The sequence below is a fragment of the Hippocampus bargibanti genome, linkage group LG05 (genome assembly GCF_051943395.1).
Source record: "Hippocampus bargibanti isolate YZ-2025 linkage group LG05, ASM5194339v1, whole genome shotgun sequence".
In the NCBI taxonomy this organism is placed as follows: domain Eukaryota; kingdom Metazoa; phylum Chordata; class Actinopteri; order Syngnathiformes; family Syngnathidae; genus Hippocampus; species Hippocampus bargibanti.
The window spans coordinates 25,572,585-25,595,602 of record NC_142738.1 but is presented as its reverse complement, the minus strand read 5'-3'; the positions used below and the strand labels follow the sequence as shown (position 1 = coordinate 25,595,602).

Genomic DNA, 23,018 nt, shown 5'->3' with positions numbered 1-23,018 from the left:
TATGTTTGTAAATCTGACTGTGATGACGACCAGCATTGAACCTCACCACACGTCACTGCCCAGCCGTCTTCGGGCATCAGGCGGGAGACACCCTGAATTGCTTGCCAGTCAATCACAGGGCATACAGAGACAAACAACCAGCCACTCTCACACTCACACCCAGGGACAATTTGGAGTGTTCAATCACCCCGCCATGCATATTTTTTGACTGTGGGAGGAAACCAGAGGACCCAGAGAAAACCCACACGGGTCCGGGGAGAACATGCAAACTCCACACAGGGAGGCCGGACCGGGTCTTAAACTCACAACCTCTGCACTGTTATGCCGGCGTGCTAACCACGCGACTACCGGGCCGCCCACTCTAATTCCAATCAATATTTCAAAAATCAAAACACAAACTGAATTTCAACCACGTTTCAATTGAAAACACTTCCATATTGTTAAAACTTGTTGCAAATATTCTCTTATTTTGAAGTTGAGGATTGCTCAAAGATGAATAAATAAACAGACAATAAATAAATAGACATAAATAGACAAATAAATACATAAATCCTTGGAACAGTAAACAGGCGAACAGGTTCACTGCAAACATGCAAGTGTCATACGTGAGCAGAAAACGAGTATTGCTTGGTTGTTTGTAAAAAGGTACAGGGTGTGGTTCACCGTTGTGCCAACAGCCACAAGAGCAAAATAGGCCAACATTTTTCCATGTTTCTCAACGTACAATTGGAAAAACTTTGGCATGCTTCATATGTTCCATGGTATTGGTCAAAACATAGAATCGAGAGAAATCTCTGTAAGTAAGCCGCAAGGCCTAAAACCAACATTGCATTCCCGTGACCTTGAATCCTTCAGATGCAACGACAGTGTAACAAAAACCGACACAATGTAATAAGGGTGTCATCACATTGCCTTGAACTGTTCAGAAATCCATTGCTCGGAAACAGTTTGTCACTACATTGATGATGATCAATTTGAATTATTGGATTGGAAGAAGCATTTGTGGAGGCTGCACAGACAACAGCATGTTGCCGTGGAGAGCAACCATTGGATTTGGTGGTGCTTTTTTTTTCCAATTTCAAGAAAACTCAAGAAAACTCAAGTTTATCAGAAGGCCGCTGTTAAAATTGTTCTGTGATTGTAAAAAGCACTCTGTTGAAGCTGAATTTCTGGCAGCACAGACATCAGCTTTTTATTTTCTGCAATGGTGGAGAAACAGAGTCATATGTGGGTTTTGGGGAGGCTTATACTGCCAGCAATATCCTTTTTTAAGTCATTCTGAAGTCCATTTAAATGTTAACAACCAAAAACAAAAACGGCACAACTATCACAGGAGGTACAGAGCCAATGATGTGTCTGTGTAAGCTCTCAGTCGTACAGGAGTGGTCCATCGATGAAAAGGTTTCTTCAGCCGTCATCTGTACTTCGTTGAAGGTGTCGGACATTTCACGTCTTATCTAAGAAACTTTGTCAGCAAACTAAAGTCTTACTGGTAGTTTAGGCCCTATATATATATATCCCTACTGTCCAGACATGGCGGTGCCGGACTCTGCTATGATAGGTCCCTGCTCTCAGGTTAGGGGGAGCAGAGGACTACTCCCTGCAGCTCCATTGATTGTTCCTATTGGTCTGACTAACGACTGGCCTGATTGCCCCACTTCCACCGGTATCACCTCATCAATATTACTAATCTTATGTTGCCTAAGCAGTCTATTGTATGAACGATCCAAACTGAACCTCACCCCACCATATCGGTTTAATGAAGGATTTAGTTGTTTTATGAAAATAGCTTCTTTTCCTCCCCTTTCAAACCATCTATGTTCTTTCGCTAAGATTTTAACCTCATTGTCGTCAAATGAGTGGTTGTGAGCTTTTAGGTGCATATGAACTGCCGATTGAGGCCCACCAGTATTATCCCTGCGATGTTGATAAAGTCTTTTTTTGGAGAATTTGTTGAGTCTCCCCATTTGTTGAATTTGTTGAGTCTTTACAACTTTCATTCTTGCAATGTATTGAATATACTACATTAGTTTGTTTTTCATTTGGCAACCTATCGTTTGGATGCACTAATTTTTGCCTTAAAGTGTTTATCGGTTTGAAATAAGTAGGAATTTTGTGTTGCCAAAGGACTGTAGTTTTTCAGAAACTCCTGCAATGTAAGGTATTGCTACTCCTCTCCTTTTTGTATCTTCAGAATTTTTGGTTTCATTCCGTATTCTTTCTTTCTGACATTTGTTAAATGACCACTGAGGGTAGCCACAGTTTGTGAGTGCTCTCCTGATATGTTTTGACTCCTTTTCTCTACCTTCAACGCTTGTTGGTATTAGTTTAGCCCTATGCTGGAGGGTTCTGATAACTCCTAGTTTGTGTTGTAAAGGGTGGTTAGAGTCAAAAAGTAAGTATTGGTCAGTGTGCGTAGCCTTCCTAAAGACTTCTGTTTTTAGCGCTCTGTCCTCTTTTATAATTACTTTACAATCCAAGAAGGCTAGTTGGTTCTCTTTAATGTCCTCACGAGTAAATTTAATGTTGATGTCTACAGAGTTGAGGTGATCTGTGAAGGATTGAATTTCTTGTTTTTTTAATTATGACAAAAGTATCGTCCACATATCTAAACCAGTGTCTAAAGCAGAGTTCGGCACCTGGACAGTAGGGATATATATATATATATATATATATATATATATATATATATATATATATATATATATATATGGCCTAAACTACCAGTAAGACTTTAGTTTGCTGACGACGTTTCTTGGAGAAGAAGCGAAACGTCCGACACCTTCAAAGAAGTACAGCTGATGGCTGAAGAAACCTTTTCATCGAAAGAGCCAATGATGGTTGACTAGCGTGAGAAGCACAGAACTGATCTGTCCGCTTAGCCAGCCTGAGGCAGTTCACATAATGGAAGATGTACATCGCAAATGTTCGCAAAAAATGTGCATAATCGAAAAGCTTGTCTGAAAAAAAAAATGTACAAACATTACATATAGTTTAAATGGGTGATGAGAACAAAAAAAAGCTTGCATGATGTCATCATTTTTAAAAGTGTCTTTATGTTTGCTATTTTCAATTTTGTACTTTAGCAAGAAGCAGTCATATTTGCTTTCACTGGTCACGAAAAAAATTAATAAATCATGCCATATTGTGGAGGGCTTAATCGGACCCCTGGGCCTTAAGTTTTTTGACAGGTGTGTCATAGGGGAAGTTTTCTCACATAGGAGCTGCTGGCATTGGCTAATTCCATGGGGGAGGGGAATAAAGCCTTAGACAACACAGCACCGAGGATCATTTGGACACATAGACTCCTCCACCATGATATCACTGGAGGAAAAAGCCACATTACATAAATGGTCATTTTTAAGTCGGATTTTTGGGAAGGACACAAAACATTTTGATATTTTTTCCATGGCTCACATTGATGTATGAAAATTACAAAGCAGAATGTCACTGTTTCAATATATAAATGGTAAAAACACTGAGGTTTATGGACAGACAATGATAGCACCTTGTCAGATTTCAAACTTATTTCCAGAGCCATTTCCAACAGTCATCTAAGAAGTGTGTTAAGTAAAATAAGGGATTTGGGTCATTATTAAAATAAATAAATCATGATCCACCTACTCATAGGATACTCACGTGTCATAGTCCTGTATGATTTGTCCAACAGCTAAAATAGCAGCAAGATACTCATTGCTTCCCAGTGGGTTAATGTAATGGAGGGAAGAAGGCTCCCGAGGATTCCCATTGGATGCTGTGAAGTCTATACCAACCTATGGAAACAAAAAATAATTCTTTGAGGCTGATCTACTAGAAGTTAGCGTGGGTAAAAAAATGCGAACAGCAAGCAGATGTGGTGGAAGCTGATCTACCAATCAGCACACTTGGGGTATCATCAACCTGATCAAGCAAGACGCTCTACCGTTTTCATCCAAGATAGAGGACATCACGAGCTTTCCACATTCATGAAACATGACATCCTGAAAGATGATCCTGGTCATAAAATTCTACCATTGTTTCCTGTCCCACAACCCCCGAGCCCCCCACAAATGTTCCCCATGTACACGGCCTGGCTTACAGTATTGCTACGGGGCTTGCTGAGGAATTTGAGGAATTTGGTCCCCAATAATTACAGAACTGCTAAAAACGCTTAGGATGACACTGGTATGCTGTTGCACAATTGCCGAACAGTACAGATTTCCTTCATAATATACATTTTTTTTTTATATTTGGTTCACGGTGCCTGGCAACATACTGGCTGATACTGTGCCTTCCTGCTGAAATAGACACTGGTCTTTTTAGCAAGAAGCTGGTCTGCATCGAGAGAAAGGACATTCCATTTGACAGGGAGCGAGTTGGTCTTTTTCTCACAAATCGACACCTTTGACTAATCGCCCCTTTCAAAGCCATGTCACTTTTAACACACCGGAGCCATTGTTCTTATCTGAGGAAACATTGGAGAATTTTGCCCTTGTTGATGAAGGGACCATTTGTCAAGTTTTCTATCAAGTAAAACGAACAGGCTGTTTCTGAGATCCAATTCCCTCATCACTGTGAAAAAAATGTTTTATCTCTTCTTTGAGGAACAGATTTTAAATGTTGCTACAGTAATTATTTCATTCAGATTGGGAGTTTCCGCCACTGCTCAAAAACTCGTAGTGGTTAAGCCCCTTTTGAGGTAGAATCATTTAGATCCTGAACATTTTAAATAATTACTGACCTATGTCGAAGATACAATTTTTAAGGACAATTTTAGAAAAATCGAATTGTTTCTTAAATAGAAAGACGTTTTAGAAAAATAGCATAGCATTATGGATTTAGGGCGAGGCACAGAATCAATACAACCTTTTTAAACTCATTAAATTACATGAGGTCTAATGTGGATTCAATACAACTCACTGGCGTTCCTGTATTTCAGTACCATCTTAGATCAGGGATGTCAAAGTAATTTTTTTGTCGCTGGCCACTTTCCAGGGCCACTATGACAGTGAAACTAAATTCATCATCAAAACCAAAAACTTCACACAGGATGGCTGGTGCATTTTGAGGTCGATGTGCGGATAACTCAAATACCGCCCCACCATTACAGCATGCACCACATGTGCATCAAGTAAACACACGCGGACATACGCGCGCACACACAAAAAAATGTGGTGAAACGTGAGAAATAATGTGACAAGTTTTTCCTTAGGCAATGAAATAACTGTTTATGTGCTGAGGGTAACTTCCAACCTACTCTTAATTGTCATATTACGTCAATCTACAAATAATTGATTTTCATCTAGCAGGTTTTATTTATTGTTTTGCTTAAAAGTGTTCATTACTTTTATTTTGGGCTTGTCCAAATAGAAAAACATATATATATATATATATATATATATATATATATATATATATATATATATATATATATATATATATAGTAATATCGTTATATCGATATTCTCGGGAGTCGGAAATAATATCGATATAACCGGACTATCGATATTTCCGATCCTGCGGCATGTAAATTTTCTCCTTGCGTTCATAGAAATAGTATCGTAATAAGCAGTACTATCGATACAACCGATATCGATATAACAAGACTTTACTACAGTCATTACATAAGGGAATAGCAGTGAATGAGTTAAGCGTAGCCTAGGTGAACAACCACCGTCCACGTGAAGCTCCGAAAGCTTACAGACATGCAAGCAATGATAGCACCTTGTCAGATTTCAAACTTATTTCCAGAGCCATTTCCAACAGTCATCTAAGAAGTGTGTTAAGTAAAATAAGGGATTTGGGTCATTATTAAAATAAATAAATCATGATCCACCTACTCATAGGATACTCACGTGTCATAGTCCTGTATGATTTGTCCAACAGCTAAAATAGCAGCAAGATACTCATTGCTTCCCAGTGGGTTAATGTAATGGAGGGAAGAAGGCTCCCGAGGATTCCCATTGGATGCTGTGAAGTCTATACCAACCTATGGAAACAAAAAATAATTCTTTGAGGCTGATCTACTAGAAGTTAGCGTGGGTAAAAAAATGCGAACAGCAAGCAGATGTGGTGGAAGCTGATCTACCAATCAGCACACTTGGGGTATCATCAACCTGATCAAGCAAGACGCTCTACCGTTTTCATCCAAGATAGAGGACATCACGAGCTTTCCACATTCATGAAACATGACATCCTGAAAGATGATCCTGGTCATAAAATTCTACCATTGTTTCCTGTCCCACAACCCCCGAGCCCCCCACAAATGTTCCCCATGTACACGGCCTGGCTTACAGTATTGCTACGGGGCTTGCTGAGGAATTTGAGGAATTTGGTCCCCAATAATTACAGAACTGCTAAAAACGCTTAGGATGACACTGGTATGCTGTTGCACAATTGCCGAACAGTACAGATTTCCTTCATAATATACATTTTTTTTTTATATTTGGTTCACGGTGCCTGGCAACATACTGGCTGATACTGTGCCTTCCTGCTGAAATAGACACTGGTCTTTTTAGCAAGAAGCTGGTCTGCATCGAGAGAAAGGACATTCCATTTGACAGGGAGCGAGTTGGTCTTTTTCTCACAAATCGACACCTTTGACTAATCGCCCCTTTCAAAGCCATGTCACTTTTAACACACCGGAGCCATTGTTCTTATCTGAGGAAACATTGGAGAATTTTGCCCTTGTTGATGAAGGGACCATTTGTCAAGTTTTCTATCAAGTAAAACGAACAGGCTGTTTCTGAGATCCAATTCCTCATCACTGTGAAAAAAATGTTTTATCTCTTCTTTGAGGAACAGATTTTAAATGTTGCTACAGTAATTATTTCATTCAGATTGGGAGTTTCCGCCACTGCTCAAAAACTCGTAGTGGTTAAGCCCCTTTTGAGGTAGAATCATTTAGATCCTGAACATTTTAAATAATTACTGACCTATGTCGAAGATACAATTTTTAAGGACAATTTTAGAAAAATCGAATTGTTTCTTAAATAGAAAGACGTTTTAGAAAAATAGCATAGCATTATGGATTTAGGGCGAGGCACAGAATCAATACAACCTTTTTAAACTCATTAAATTACATGAGGTCTAATGTGGATTCAATACAACTCACTGGCGTTCCTGTATTTCAGTACCATCTTAGATCAGGGATGTCAAAGTAATTTTTTTGTCGCTGGCCACTTTCCAGGGCCACTATGACAGTGAAACTAAATTCATCATCAAAACCAAAAACTTCACACAGGATGGCTGGTGCATTTTGAGGTCGATGTGCGGATAACTCAAATACCGCCCCACCATTACAGCATGCACCACATGTGCATCAAGTAAACACACGCGGACATACGCGCGCACACACAAAAAAATGTGGTGAAACGTGAGAAATAATGTGACAAGTTTTTCCTTAGGCAATGAAATAACTGTTTATGTGCTGAGGGTAACTTCCAATCTACTCTTAATTGCCATATTACGTCGATCTACAAATAATTGATTTTCATCTAGCAGGTTTTATTTATTGTTTTGCTTAAAAGTGTTCATTACTTTTATTTTGGGCTTGTCCAAATAGAAAAACAATATATATATTATATATATATATATATATATATATATATATATATATATATAATATATATATATATATAGTAATATCGTTATATCGATATTCTCGGGAGTCGGAAATAATATCGATATAACCGGACTATCGATATTTCCGATCCTGCGGCATGTAAATTTTCTCCTTGCGTTCATAGAAATAGTATCGTAATAAGCAGTACTATCGATACAACCGATATCGATATAACAAGACTTTACTACAGTCATTACATAAGGGAATAGCAGTGAATGAGTTAAGCGTAGCCTAGGTGAACAACCACCGTCCACGTGAAGCTCCGAAAGCTTACAGACATGCAAGATTTATTTTATTTCTACTGCACATATCAATGCCATCTGGGGAATTAATTAGATCTTGCGAAAACATTACATTTCACAACCCGGGGTGGCATTTTCCCCTCAGATATGTGTAGACATTATTACTTTGATAAGTGTGAATTCAGTGACAGTGGGAGATGACACCATTCTGTTTCCAACCGCTTTCTAGCTCCAAGCTATTTGTAATTGTTAACACAGAATACACTAAACATAACATGACAGCCCCCCACGCCCTTCTACAAGCAATGACATGGGAACATAGCGAACAGTATTCTTATTATGGAATATTCCAAAAGCTGTCCTGGCAGTACATTTGAAAAATGTCACTCCTTCTTCCAAAACAATGTTAAAAGAAACAATGTTAACAATATCAAAAGGAGACCATTCAGACACCGTGTGGGGGTAAAAATGAGAGAGAAGAAAAAAAGTAGCATCGGTTTGAATTGAAACAATTGCAGTTCCTTGCAGCAGTAAATTAAAAAAAAGTCATTTGCCCACATTTTGCAATGGTAATTGCGACACTGAGGCTGTGTCCAAATTCACGGGGTGCGTCTGGGAAGGCTGCTTGTAGTTTCAAATTAACCTTAAAGGACAACCGACATCACTTTTTTGTTTCCCAACTGACTTCAGAAAACCGTTTTATAGCATCTAAAAAACCCAAAACACGCAGTATGATATTTTTAGTCAAATGCAAAACACCTATAAAAATGACTTAAAGTGTCTAAAAAGTACTTCAATTTGAAACCGGAAGTGGTCAGTTTCAGAAGGTCCCGCCCCCTTGTTCGTGGCGTCACGCCAAGACGTCTTGCCTTGCTCGAGAATCCAAACAATGGCTTCAGATTCGGAGAATATGCTTTCTTGTTACACCTCCAGTTATGAATATGATTCAAATAGTTCTGAAGAGGAAAGCATACATGTTTGCAATAGATTAAATAATTTATTCCCTGTCATTTTGAGGCAACAGGGGGGGAGAAATGTCGCACCCAAAAAAGATGGTGACAAAGCTCCGTGTGGAAATTGGCTCAAAAATTTTGTCACAACACACAAAGATTCACCATCGCATTATTTATGTTTTCCTTCTAATTTTGCCATCAACACGGATCAACACGAACTTTTCTGACCAAACAAAGTACCGCAAAATGCATTGACGTGAATGAAAGGACTACGATAATGTGTCCTTTCTCGGTCGTGAAGACTCGTCACCAACTCAAAAACAAGACTTCTGGAATATTCAGCGCGAGTCTCAAAACGTAAAATATAGCTATATGTGGTGGAATCTTTGTAAATATGCTCAGTAGAAGTCATTTGAAGCGATTTTACAAATTATGGACACAACTTGTCCGGAGGCGTCGGTTGTCCTTTAACTCTCTCTTAATTTGACCCAAACAGTGAATTTGAGTGGCAGCGCAGGAGACTGTGTCGTTTACGTGTCATCTCTCACTTGATGTCATCATTAGATACTGCCACCTCCCATATGAAAATCCTACATACAAAAAAAATGCTTTATTACAATTATGTTTTCCAACTCTACAGAAATAAATACATCATACTTCACTTATGCATTGATGAATTGTCCAAAATTTTACTTCTATTCATGTTTGACATTTTTATGAAATTTCATATGAATCTTTCACAAGGTGGTTTTTTTCATAACAAGATTGTATATCAATTTTATGATTTTTTAATTTACAAGTTATTTATTTTTTTAACTAGTGACCTTTATTTATCTTTGAAAAAAATGTAATACGTGAATGTGAATGAGTATAAATGCATATTGGAAGTTTCCTCTCATGATAAAATGAAAGCTTTGCAAGTGTCTCTACTAACTGTGAGGAATGACAAAGCCTGGTCTTTTAATAGATTGTGTGTTCTTCGTTGAATGGCAATGATTTGACTGTTCTAGCTACTCAAATGAAGCATTTATAAGCCAAATGCTTCTTTGAAAAACAACGCCGGCAGCACTAGCAAACCTCTTTGTGGTGGAAGTGTTCCCGAGAAGTATTTCTGTTCCCTAAAGCCGAACAACCCTGAGAGAGGAGAGTTTTCCTTCCTGGAGTTTAGGATTAGAGTCATTCTAAGTCTGATTGAACACAGCAGAACAGTTTATTCGGCATGCATGTTTTCACATGTCCACACATTTGTCTCTTTGTACATGTTTGCGACATCTGTGAATATACATTCGGTGTGTACTACACAGTGATGTGATAATTAGTTTCAGCATAAATCTAGGCGTGTTTAAATCTGTGTGATTTGGCAGGAAAGGTGTGAAGGTATCAAATGTGTATGGGCACTGCATCAAACGTCCTTCATACAGAGAAATAATTTGTAAGATAAAATGCCAGTGGGGACAAAAATATTTGTGTGAAGGGATGGAAATTTGTAAATTTGCAAACAATGTAGTCGGATGATGCGGTGCGTTCGGAGTGAGAACGATAATGGACACGTGTATTAAACGGTTAAGACAGTAGGCTTCCAGATACAGTGAGACCTTGGCTTACGACCTTAATTGGTTCCCAGACAGGATGTGTAAGGTGAAAAGTATGTATCCCGAAAATTAATTTGCCATAGGAAACCATTAAAATGAGAATAATGCGTTCCCAGGTCCCCATAAAACATAATTTTCTACTTTCTAATTTTCTAAGCCTTAAAACTACACAAAATATACATTATTTTATGTATAATAAATGTGCTATGGTATTATAATTAAAGAAATAAACTGTACTATACAATAAAGTCATTTTATTTACCTTTGTGATAACGGCTTGATGGTATGGAGTGTCCGGTTTCCTCAGCATTAAACACTTGATGAGGAACATAGGCTTCTTTCACATTCTTGAGGAATGATCCCTTGTAGGTGCTTTTTCTGTGATAATTTTATCTAGTTCTTTATCAATTGTGATCTGTTGAGCTGGGTTGATAGCTTTTTGCATCAAGTGTACAGATAACTTGTGCGGGTTATTTGTGGAGCCTGAACAAATGTGTGAGAGTGTGAGAAGAGTGAGAAAATGGATAGAAAACTGTTAAAATATATGGGATATTTTTTCTATCCATTTTCTCACTATTCTCACACTCTCACACTTGTATTTTGTTTCAAGCTCTGTCATCTCCCTTTCGTGTGTATGTGTGCGTGTGTTTTCACACTTTCTCCCTGTCTGCCTGTCTCTTTTTAATGTTTAAACCCCCCCCCCTCACACACACACACACACTGCTGGGTTCTTGACCAATCACGTGGCTTTAACCAAACACACCATTTTGTTTTTTGGAGAACGGCCTCACTCTCTCTCTGTCTGTACCCCGATCCCCCACTGCTGCGTTCTTGACCAATCACGTGGCTTTAACCTAAGACTGGGGGCGGGGAATAGAGGACAAACACGGTGTCCACCATTTTCTTGTTAGGAGAACGGGCTCGTTCGCCTACGACACAACACTCATTGTGGCAGCTCCGTATGTCTTCGAAAAATAGTTCGTCTGCCAAGGTAAAATTCTGCCAAGGTAAAATTTTCATAAATGTAACATTCGTAAACCAAAAAGTTCATAAGCCAAGGCATTCGTAAACTGTCGTAAAGGCAAACGTAACTGTATATAGATACAGTTGGAATCAAGTGCAACCTTAAAGGACAACCGACGTCACTTTTTTGTTTTTTAACTGACATTAGAATAACGTTTTATAGCATCTAAAATACCCAAAACACGCAGTATGGTATTTTTAGTCAAATGCAAAACACCAATAAAAATGACTTAAAGTGTCCAAAATCTTCCAAAAAATTGAGCTGCGAATTGGGCATTTTCAGAAAGTCCCGCCCCCAGGTCGGGACGTCACGCCAAGACGTCTTGCATTGCTTGTGAATCAAAACAATGGCTTCAGATTCGGAGAATATGCTTTCTTGTTATACATCCAGTTATGAATATGATTCAAATAGTTATGAAGAGGAAAGCATACATGTTTGCAATCGATTAAAGAATTATAAGTGCCATTTTGAGGCAACATTGGGGGAAAATCTCTCACCCAAAAAAAGAGGCACAAAATGGCAACCTCCAGGGGCCACCTTTGCTTCCACAGGCTGATAAATTCTTTATATGGAGCTTGGATGCCCTCTTCTGGCGGCTTTTGGGTGCAACACGGTTCTCAGACCAAACATGTACAGCAAAATACATTGACGTGATAGAAGGACTGCTACAATGTGTCTTTTTTCGGTCAGGGGGCGGTCTTTTCGTGACGTCACGTACGGACTTGTCACCAACTCAAAAACAAGACTTCCTGAATATTCAGAGCGAGTCTTAAAACGTAAAATATAGCTATATGTGGTGGAATCATTAAAATACGCTCAGTAGAAGTCATTTGAAGCCATTTTACAAATTATGGACACAACTTGTCCTTTAAAAGAGTTGTCCTTTAAAAGAGCTGCATGTCAGAACAAAATATATACAGTAAAGTCTCGTTATATCGATATTGGATATATCGATAGTCCCGGTTATATCGATAGTATTTCTATGCACGCACGGAGAAAATTACATGCAAACAGGGTCGGATATATCGATAGTCCCGGTTATATCGATATTTTTTCGGACTCCCTTGAATATCGATATAACGAGACTTTACTGTATTTTTACAAAATATATATTTTTACATCCTGTACATCACTCAATTTCGTCGCAGCCCAATTTGCAGTTACATGTTCCCTCGGAAAGCCATATATATACAGGTAACATCCGACTTATGACCGGGTTCCGTTCCGACAAAACGGTCGTAAATCAAACAGTCGTAAGTCGAAATGCATTCAAAATGTGTGTGATTTGGCAGGAAAGGTGTGAAGGTATCAAATGTGTATGGGCACTGCATCAAACGTCCTTCATACAGAGAAATAATTTGTAAGATAAAATGCCAGTGGGGACAAAAATATTTGTGTGAAGGGATGGAAATTTGTAAATTTGCAAACAATGTAGTCGGATGATGCGGTGCGTTCGGAGTGAGAACGATAATGGACACGTGTATTAAACGGTTAAGACAGTAGGCTTCCAGATACAGTGAGACCTTGGCTTACGACCTTAATTGGTTCCCAGACAGGATGTGTAAGGTGAAAAGTATGTATCCCGAAAATTAATTTGCCATAGGAAACCATTAAAATGAGAATAATGCGTTCCCAGGTCCCCATAAAACATAATTTTCTACTTTCTAATTTTCTAAGCCTTAAAACTACACAAAATATACATTATTTTATGTATAATAAATGTGCTATGGTATTATAATTAAAGAAATAAACTGTACTATACAATAAAGTCATTTTATTTACCTTTGTGATAACGGCTTGATGGTATGGAGTGTCCGGTTTCCTCAGCATTAAACACTTGATGAGGAACATAGGCTTCTTTCACATTCTTGAGGAATGATCCCTTGTAGGTGCTTTTTCTGTGATAATTTTATCTAGTTCTTTATCAATTGTGATCTGTTGAGCTGGGTTGATAGCTTTTTGCATCAAGTGTACAGATAACTTGTGCGGGTTATTTGTGGAGCCTGAACAAATGTGTGAGAGTGTGAGAAGAGTGAGAAAATGGATAGAAAACTGTTAAAATATATGGGATATTTTTTCTATCCATTTTCTCACTATTCTCACACTCTCACACTTGTATTTTGTTTCAAGCTCTGTCATCTCCCTTTCGTGTGTATGTGTGCGTGTGTTTTCACACTTTCTCCCTGTCTGCCTGTCTCTTTTTAATGTTTAACCCCCCCCCCTCACACACACACACACACACTGCTGGGTTCTTGACCAATCACGTGGCTTTAACCAAACACACCATTTTGTTTTTTGGAGAACGGCCTCACTCTCTCTCTGTCTGTACCCCGATCCCCCACTGCTGCGTTCTTGACCAATCACGTGGCTTTAACCGAAGACTGGGGGCGGGGAATAGAGGACAAACACGGTGTCCACCATTTTCTTGTTAGGAGAACGGGCTCGTTCGCCTACGACACAACACTCATTGTGGCAGCTCCGTATGTCTTCGAAAAATAGTTCGTCTGCCAAGGTAAAATTCTGCCAAGGTAAAATTTTCATAAATGTAACATTCGTAAACCAAAAAGTTCATAAGCCAAGGCATTCGTAAACTGTCGTAAAGGCAAACGTAACTGTATATAGATACAGTTGGAGTCAAGTGCAACCTTAAAGGACAACCGACGTCACTTTTTTGTTTTTTAACTGACATTAGAATAACGTTTTATAGCATCTAAAATACCCAAAACACGCAGTATGGTATTTTTAGTCAAATGCAAAACACCAATAAAAATGACTTAAAGTGTCCAAAATCTTCCAAAAAATTGAGCTGCGAATTGGGCATTTTCAGAAAGTCCCGCCCCCAGGTCGGGACGTCACGCCAAGACGTCTTGCATTGCTTGTGAATCAAAACAATGGCTTCAGATTCGGAGAATATGCTTTCTTGTTATACATCCAGTTATGAATATGATTCAAATAGTTATGAAGAGGAAAGCATACATGTTTGCAATCGATTAAAGAATTATAAGTGCCATTTTGAGGCAACATTGGGGGAAAATCTCTCACCCAAAAAAAGAGGCACAAAATGGCAACCTCCAGGGGCCACCTTTGCTTCCACAGGCTGATAAATTCTTTATATGGAGCTTGGATGCCCTCTTCTGGCGGCTTTTGGGTGCAACACGGTTCTCAGACCAAACATGTACAGCAAAATACATTGACGTGATAGAAGGACTGCTACAATGTGTCTTTTTTCGGTCAGGGGGCGGTCTTTTCGTGACGTCACGTACGGACTTGTCACCAACTCAAAAACAAGACTTCCTGAATATTCAGAGCGAGTCTTAAAACGTAAAATATAGCTATATGTGGTGGAATCATTAAAATACGCTCAGTAGAAGTCATTTGAAGCCATTTTACAAATTATGGACACAACTTGTCCTTTAAAAGAGTTGTCCTTTAAAAGAGCTGCATGTCAGAACAAAATATATACAGTAAAGTCTCGTTATATCGATATTGGATATATCGATAGTCCCGGTTATATCGATAGTATTTCTATGCACGCACGGAGAAAATTACATGCAAACAGGGTCGGATATATCGATAGTCCCGGTTATATCGATATTTTTTCGGACTCCCTTGAATATCGATATAACGAGACTTTACTGTATTTTTACAAAATATATATTTTTACATCCTGTACATCACTCAATTTCGTCGCAGCCCAATTTGCAGTTACATGTTCCCTCGGAAAGCCATATATATACAGGTAACATCCGACTTATGACCGGGTTCCGTTCCGACAAAACGGTCGTAAATCAAACAGTCGTAAGTCGAAATGCATTCAAAATGGCCAACGTGAGGTTTATACGAAAGGATAGTATACGATGTCAATCTGTTGTTTTTAAGCAACATTTTCTATTGAATACTATTATATACCAAAATGTTGACAGTTCATTTATAAATTTGATAACCTTTAGTGTCATTTTAATCCTTTAGATTTTTATTACTTTGTTGGTGCGCACGCTTTCTGCTAAACCAAATACGCGCGGCTTCCCAAGCATGCGAGCTGTTAAAAAATCGCTCTCTGTGCTAACGGAGAAGCCAGAAGAGGTCACCCAACACACATGCTCGGACTCAGGCAGATGCCGATGCAAAAAAGGTCTCCCGGTTGCCCTCTCCCCGCGCTGATTTAATTACAATTCAATAGTACATTTATTATACATAAAATAAGGTCTATTTTGTGTTGTTTTAAGGCTTATTTAGTATAAAATTATGTTTTATGGGGACCTAGGAATGGATTATTCTCATTTTAATGGTATCCCATGGGAAATTAATGTTTTCAAGACACACTTTTCACCTTACACACACTTTCTGGGAACCAAATAAGTTCGTAAGCTGACGTATCAATGTATATATATATATATATATATATATATATATATATATATATATATATATAGATTTATTTAGTTTTTAAAATCCTCGTCTCATCCCCCATGGGTGATATCTGTCCCCCATTTTCGCTCGGGTCCTCTACCAGCGGCCAGGAAGCTTGAGGGTTCTGCGCAATATCTGTGCTGTTCCCAGCACTGCGCTTTTCTGGACCGAGATATCCGATGTTGTTCCCGGGATCTGTTGCGACCACTCGTCAAGTTTGTGGGGTCACTGCCCCAAGTGCTCCGACCACCACAGGCACGACTGTCACCTTTACCTTCCAGGCTCTCTCCAGCTACTCTCTGAGCCCTAGCTATGTCTCGATATTCTCATGTTCCTTCTTTCTGATGTTTCCATCACTCGGGACCGCTACATCCACGACAGTGGCTTTCCTTTGCCCTTTGTCTATGACCACGATATCTGGTTGGTTGGCCATTACCATCTCGTCAGTCTGTATGTGGAAGTCCCACAGGATCTTTGCTCGGTCATTCTTTACTACCTTGGGAGGTGTTTCCCATTTTGACCTTGGTGTTTCCAGTCCATACTCCGCACAGATGTTTCGGGTAGACTATGCCAGCCACCTGGTTATGGCGCTCCATGTAGGCTTTCCCTGCCAACATCTTACACCCTGCAGTTATGTGTTGGATTGTCTCAGGTGCCTCTTTGCACAACCTACACCTGGGTCTTGCCTGATGTGGTATATCCGTGCCTCTATGGCTCTGGTGTTCACGGCCTGCTCTTGGGCGGCCAGGATGAGTGTCTCTGTGCTGTCCTTTAGGCCAGCCCTCTCTAGCCACTGATAGGACTTCTTGAGATCAGCTACTTCAGTTATGGTTCGGTGGTACATACCGTGTAGGGGCTTTTCCTCCCATGAGTGTCCCTCTTCCAGCACCTCATCCTCTGTTCCCCATTGTCTGAGACATTCTCTGAGTACATTATCCGTTGAAGCCTTCTCTTTAATGTGTTCATTGAGCTTGGATGTTTCATCCTGGACAGTGGCTCTCACACCGACTAGTCCCCGGTCTCCTTCCTTACGGCTTGTGTACAGTCTCAGGGTGCTGGACTTGGGATGGAACCCTCCATGCATGGTGGGGAGTTTTCGGGTCTTAACATCAGTGGTCTGAATCTCTTCCTTTGGCCAACTTATTATTCCTGCAGGGTATCTGATCACTGGCAGGGCATAGCTGTTTATTGCCGAGGTCTTGTTCTTGCCATTGAGCTGGCTTCTTAGGACTTGCCTTACCCGCTGGAGGTATTTGGTCGTAGCCGCTTTCCTTGTTGCTAATTCGAGGTTGGCCTGTGTTATACCGAGGTACTTGTAGCTGTTTTCATATTTTTTACATAGTGCAGTGTATTTCTGTCATTACAATACAATGGTACATTTATTATACCTAGAATAAGGTATGTTGTGTGTAGTTTTAAGGCTTATTTAGTCGAAAATTATATTTTATGGAGACCAGGGAATGGATTATTCTCATTTTAATGATTTCCTATGGGAAATTATTTTTTGGGATACACACTTTTAGCCTTACACATTCTGTCTGGGAACCAATTAAGTTCCCAGAGTAAGCCAAGGCCCCACTGTATTTGGCTGAGGGGGTTCAGTACTATGCAGAACAGCAGTACTATGCATCACCTAGGTATATGCCACATTTGATGGACACTTGCGTTAGTGGCTTGCCATTGGCTTCAAGTGTGGTTTTCCACATCCTCAAACTTGTCCTTTAAAAGAGTTGTCCTTTAAAAGAGCTGCATGTCAGAACAAAATATATACAGTAAAGTCTCGTTATATCGATATTGGATATATCGATAGTCCCGGTTATATCGATAGTATTTCTATGCACGCACGGAGAAAATTACATGCAAACAGGGTCGGATATATCGATAGTCCCGGTTATATCGATATTTTTTCGGACTCCCTTGAATATCGATATAACGAGACTTTACTGTATTTTTACAAAATATATATTTTTACATCCTGTACATCACTCAATTTCGTCGCAGCCCAATTTGCAGTTACATGTTCCCTCGGAAAGCCATATATATACAGGTAACATCCGACTTATGACCGGGTTCCGTTCCGACAAAACGGTCGTAAATCAAACAGTCGTAAGTCGAAATGCATTCAAAATGGCCAACGTGAGGTTTATACGAAAGGATAGTATACGATGTCAATCTGTTGTTTTTAAGCAACATTTTCTATTGAATACTATTTCGAGTTTGCAACAAAGGCTCTCAGGGTCCCCTGTTGACCTTATACAACTCCAAGCATTCAGTGATCCATGTGTGTGGCATCGAGTCATGTGCTTTCTTGTAATCAATCCAGGCTGTGCACAGGTTGGTATGTCGGGACCTGCAGTCTTGTGCGACTGTATATATATATATATATATATATATATATATATATATATATATATATATATATATATATATATATATATATATATATATATATATATTTATTTAGTTTTTAAAATCCTCGTCTCACCCACCATGGGTGGTGTCTGTCCCCATTTCAGCTCGGGTCCTCTACCAGAGGCCAGGAAGCTTGAGGGTTCTGCGCAGTATCCCTGCTGTTCCCAGCACTGCGCTTTTCTGGACCGAGATATCCGATGTTGTTCCCGGGATCTGTTGCAACCACTCGTCGAGTTTGGGGGTCACTGCCCCAAGTGCTCCGACCACCACAGGCACGACTGTCACCTTTACCTTCCAGGCTCTCTCCAGCTCCTCTCTGAGCCCTTGGTATTTCTCGATTTTCTCATGTTCCTTCTTTCTGATGTTCCCATCACTCGGGACCCCTACATCCACAACAACGGCTTTCCTTTGCCCTTTATCTATGACCACGATACCTGGTTGGTTGGCCATTACCATCTTGTCAGTCTGTATCTGGAAGTCCCACAGGATTTTTGCTCGGTCATTCTCCACCACCTTGGGGGGTGTTTCCCATTTTGACCTTGGGGTTTCCAGTCCATACTCCGCACAGATGTTTCGGTAGACTATGCCAGCCACCTGGTTATGGCGCTCCATGTAGGCTTTCCCTGCCAGCATCTTACACCCTGCAGTTACGTGTTGGATTGTCTCAGGTGCCTCTTTGCACAACCTACACCTTGGGTCTTGTCTGGTGTGGTATATCCCTGCCTCTATGGCTCTGGTGTTCAGGGCCTGCTCTTGGGCAGCCAGGATGAGTGCCTCTGTGCTGTCCTTTAGGCCAGCCCTCTCTAGCCACTGATAGGACTTCTTGAGATCAGCCACTTCGGCTATGGTTCGGTGGTACATCCCGTGTAGGGGCTTTTCCTCCCATGATTGTCCCTCTTCCAGCACCTCATCCTCTGTTCCCCATTGACTGAGACATTCTCTGAGTACATCATCCGTTGGAGCCTTCTCTTTGATGTATTCATGGAGCTTGGATGTTTCATCCTGGACAGTGGCTCTCACACTCACTAGTCCCCGGCCTCCTTCCTTACGGCTTGTGTACAGTCTCAGGGTGCTGGACTTGGGATGGAACCCTCCGTGCATGGTGAGGAGTTTTCGGGTCTTAACATCCGTGGTCTGAATCTCTTCCTTTGGCCACCTTATTATTCCTGCAGGGTATCTGATCACTGGCAGGGCATAGCTGTTTATTGCCCGGGTCTTGTTCTTGCCATTGAGCTGGCTTCTGAGGACTTGCCTCACCCGCTGGAGGTATTTGGTCGTAGCCGCTTTCCTTGTTGCTAATTCGAGGTTGCCATTGGCCTGTGGTATACCGAGGTACTTGTAGCTGTTTTCAATGTCTGCTATTGTTCCTTCAGTGAGTGAGACCCCTTCAGTGTGGACTACCTTGCCCCTCTTAGTCACCATCCGACTACATTTCTCCAGCCCGAATGACATTCCGATATCACTGCTGTAGATCCTGGTTGTGTGGATCAGGGAGTCTATGTATATATATATATATATATATATATATATATATATATATATATATATATATATATATATATATATATATATATATATATATATATATATATATATAGTTAGTTCCTCTCCATGAGTCGTCACCTTACCGTGGTGGAGGGGTTTGTGTGTCCCAATGATCCTAGGAGCTAAATTGTCGGGGGCTTTATGCCCCTGGCAGGGTCACCCATGGCAAACAGGTCCTTGGTCAGGGACCAGACAAAGTACGACTCAAATGACCCCATATGAAGAGAAACATAAATGGATTTGGTTTTCCCTTGCCCGGACGCGGGTCACCGGGGTCCCTCTCTGGAGCCAGGTCTGGAGATGGGGCTCGTTCGTGAGCGCCGGATGGCAGGGCCTACACCCATGGGGTCCAGCCGGGCTTAGCCTGAAGAGGAAACGTGGGTCCCCCTTCTCAAGGGCTCACCACCCATGGGAGGGGCCAGAGGGGTCGGGTGCATTGTGAGCTGGGCGGCAGCCAAAGGCGGGGACCCTGGCGGTCCAATCCTCGGCTGAAAAAGCTAGCTCTTGGGACGTGGAACGTCACCTCTCTTGCAGGGAAGGAGCCCAAGCTGGTGTACGAAGTCTAAAAGTTCCAACTAGACATAGTTGGGCTTGCCTCCACACACAGCCTGTGTTCTGGAACCAGCCCTCTCGAGAGGGATTGGACTCTCCTCCACTCTGGAGTTGCCCACAGTGAGAGGCGTGGCGCACGCGTCGGCATACTTATTGCCCCCCGGCTCGCCGCCTGTACATTGGAATTCACCCCGGTAGACTAAAGGGTTGCTTCCGTCCGCCTTCGGGTGGAGGGACGGGTTCGGACTGTTGTTTGTGCATATGCACCAAAGTGCAGTTCATTGTACCCATCCTTTTTGGAGACCTTAGAGCAGGGGTGTCAAAGTCATTTTTGCCGCGGGCCACATTGTAGTTATGGTTTCCTCTCGAGGGCCGTTATGAATTTGGGGAACCCATTAGAATGTTTAAATCCCTTCAAATATTACATATAGAGCACACAGCAAATTAATGAATAACTCGTTTTCAAATCTGAAGTCAAGAATAATGACTTTTATTGTGGTTGACATCCAAAAATATGAAATTTTGGCTCCGATTTTAGCAATCATCATGGAATTTAATAAGTTTGGTTCGCTTTCGCGGGCCGAAAAAAATGATGTGGCGGGCCGGATTTGGCCCGCGGGCCTTGACTTTGACACCTGTGCCTTAGAGGGTGTGCTGGAGAGCACTCCCCCTGGAGACTCCCTTGTTCTGCTGTTGGATTTCAATGCTCACATGGGCAATGACAGTGAGACCTGGAAGGGCGTGATTGGGAGGAACAGCCCCCCGATCAGAACTAGAGTGGTGTTTTGTTATTGGACTTCTGTGCTTGACTCGGATTGTCTATAACAAACACTTTATTCAAACATAAGGGTGTCCATGTGTGCACGTGGCACCAGGACACCCTTGGTCGCAGTTTGATGATTGACTTCGAGTTGTATCATGGGATTTGCGGCCTCATGTTTTGGACACTCGAGTGAAGAGAGGGGCGGAGCTGTCAACTGATCACCACCTGGTGGTGAGTAGGCTCCGTTGGTGGCGGAAGATGCCAGTCCGACCTGGCAGACCCAAACGTGTTGTGAGGGTTTGTTGGGAACGTCTGGCGGATTCCCCTGTCAGAAGGAGTTTCAACTCCCACCTCCGGCAGAACCTTTCACATATCCCGGGGGAGGTGGGGGACGCTGCTTCCTTGGAGGAAGCAGTATCTGGAGACTCTGAGATGGGCTCTCCGACCTCTGTGTTTGAAGTCACCGATGTGGTTAAAAAGTTCCTCGGTGGCAAGGCCCCAGGGGTAGATGAGATCTGCCCGGAGTTCGTAAAGGCTCTGGATGTTGTGGGTGCTGTCTTGGCTGACATGCCTCTGCAACATCGCGTGGTCATCGGGGAGAGTACTTCTGGATTGGCAGACCGGGGTGGTGGTCCGCCTTTTTAAAAAGGGGGACCAGAGGTTGTGTTCCAACTACAGAGGGATCACACTCCTCAGCCTCCCTGAAAAGTTCTATTCAGGGGTTTTCGAGGGGTGGGTCAGTCGGGAAATCGAGCCTCATATTGAGGAGGAGCAGTGTGGTTTTCGTCCCGGCCATGGAACAGTGGACCAGCTATACACCCTTAGCAGGGTTCTCGAGGGTGCATGGGAATTCGCCGAACCAGTCTATATGTGCTTTGTGGACTTGGAGAAAGCGTTTGACTGTGTCCCTCGTGGAGTTCTGTGGAGGGTGCTTCGGGCGCATGGGGTACAGGAGTGCCTGATACGGGCCGTTCAGTCCCTATACGACCAATATCAGAGTCTGGTTTCCATTGCCGGGAGTAAGTCGGAATCATTTCCAGTGACGGTTGGGCTCCGCCAAGGCTACCATTTGTCACCGATTCTATTCATAATCTTTATGGACAGAATTGCTAGGCACGGTCGAGGCGTTGAAGGGTCCCGTTTTGGTGGCCTCAGTATAGCATCTCTGGTTTTTGCAGGTGATGTGGTACTGTTGGGGCCTTGAAGCGGAGCTTTCATACTCTCTCTGCAGCGTTTCGCAGCCGAATGTGAAGCGTTTGGGATGAGAATCAGCACCTCCTAATCTGAGTCAATGGTTCTCAGTCGAAAAAGGGTGGAATGCCCTCTCCAGGTCAGGGAGGAGATCTTGCCTCAAGTGGAGGAGTTTAAGTATCTGGGAGTCTTGCGTCTGTGTAAGCTCTCAGTCATACAGGAGTGGTCCATCAATGAAAAGGTTCCTTCAGCCGTCATCTGTACAAGTACAGATGACGGCTGAAGGAACCATCGATTATCTGGGAGTCTTGTTCATGAATGAGGGTGTGAGGGAGCGAGAGGTTGACAGACGGATCGGTGCGGCGTCTGCTGTGAGGCGGACTTTGTACCGATTTGTCGTGGTGAAGAAGGAGCTGAGCCAAAAAGCAAAGCTCTCAATTTACCGGTCGATCGACCTTCCAACCCTCATCTATAGTCTCGAGCTTTGGGTTGTGACCGAGAGAACAAGATCCTGGATACAAGCGGCTAAAATGAGCTTTCTCCGTAAGGTGTCCGGGCTCTCACTGAGAGATAAGGTGAGAAGCTCGGTCATCTGGGAGAGGCTCAGAGTTGAGCCGCTTCTCCTCCACAAAGAGAGGAGCCAGATGAGGTGGCTCGGGCATCTGATTAGGATGCCCCCTGTCTGGCAGCTGTCCTGGGAACGCCTCGGGAGTTGCCAGGACGAGCTAGAA

The 23,018-nt window shown here is 41.8% G+C and overlaps 1 protein-coding gene across 1 annotated transcript in view; it reads right to left on the bottom strand.

Moving 5' to 3' along the window:
* The window catches only part of cpne2 (copine 2), a 63,989-nt gene that overhangs the window by 10,579 nt on the left and 30,392 nt on the right, over window positions 1-23,018 (bottom strand). Inside the window, exon 11 of the mRNA XM_088997465.1 lies at window positions 5,835-5,968. Coding sequence (XP_088853591.1) covers window positions 5,835-5,968 — 134 coding nt within the window. The remainder of the gene's footprint in view (window positions 1-5,834; window positions 5,969-23,018) is intronic.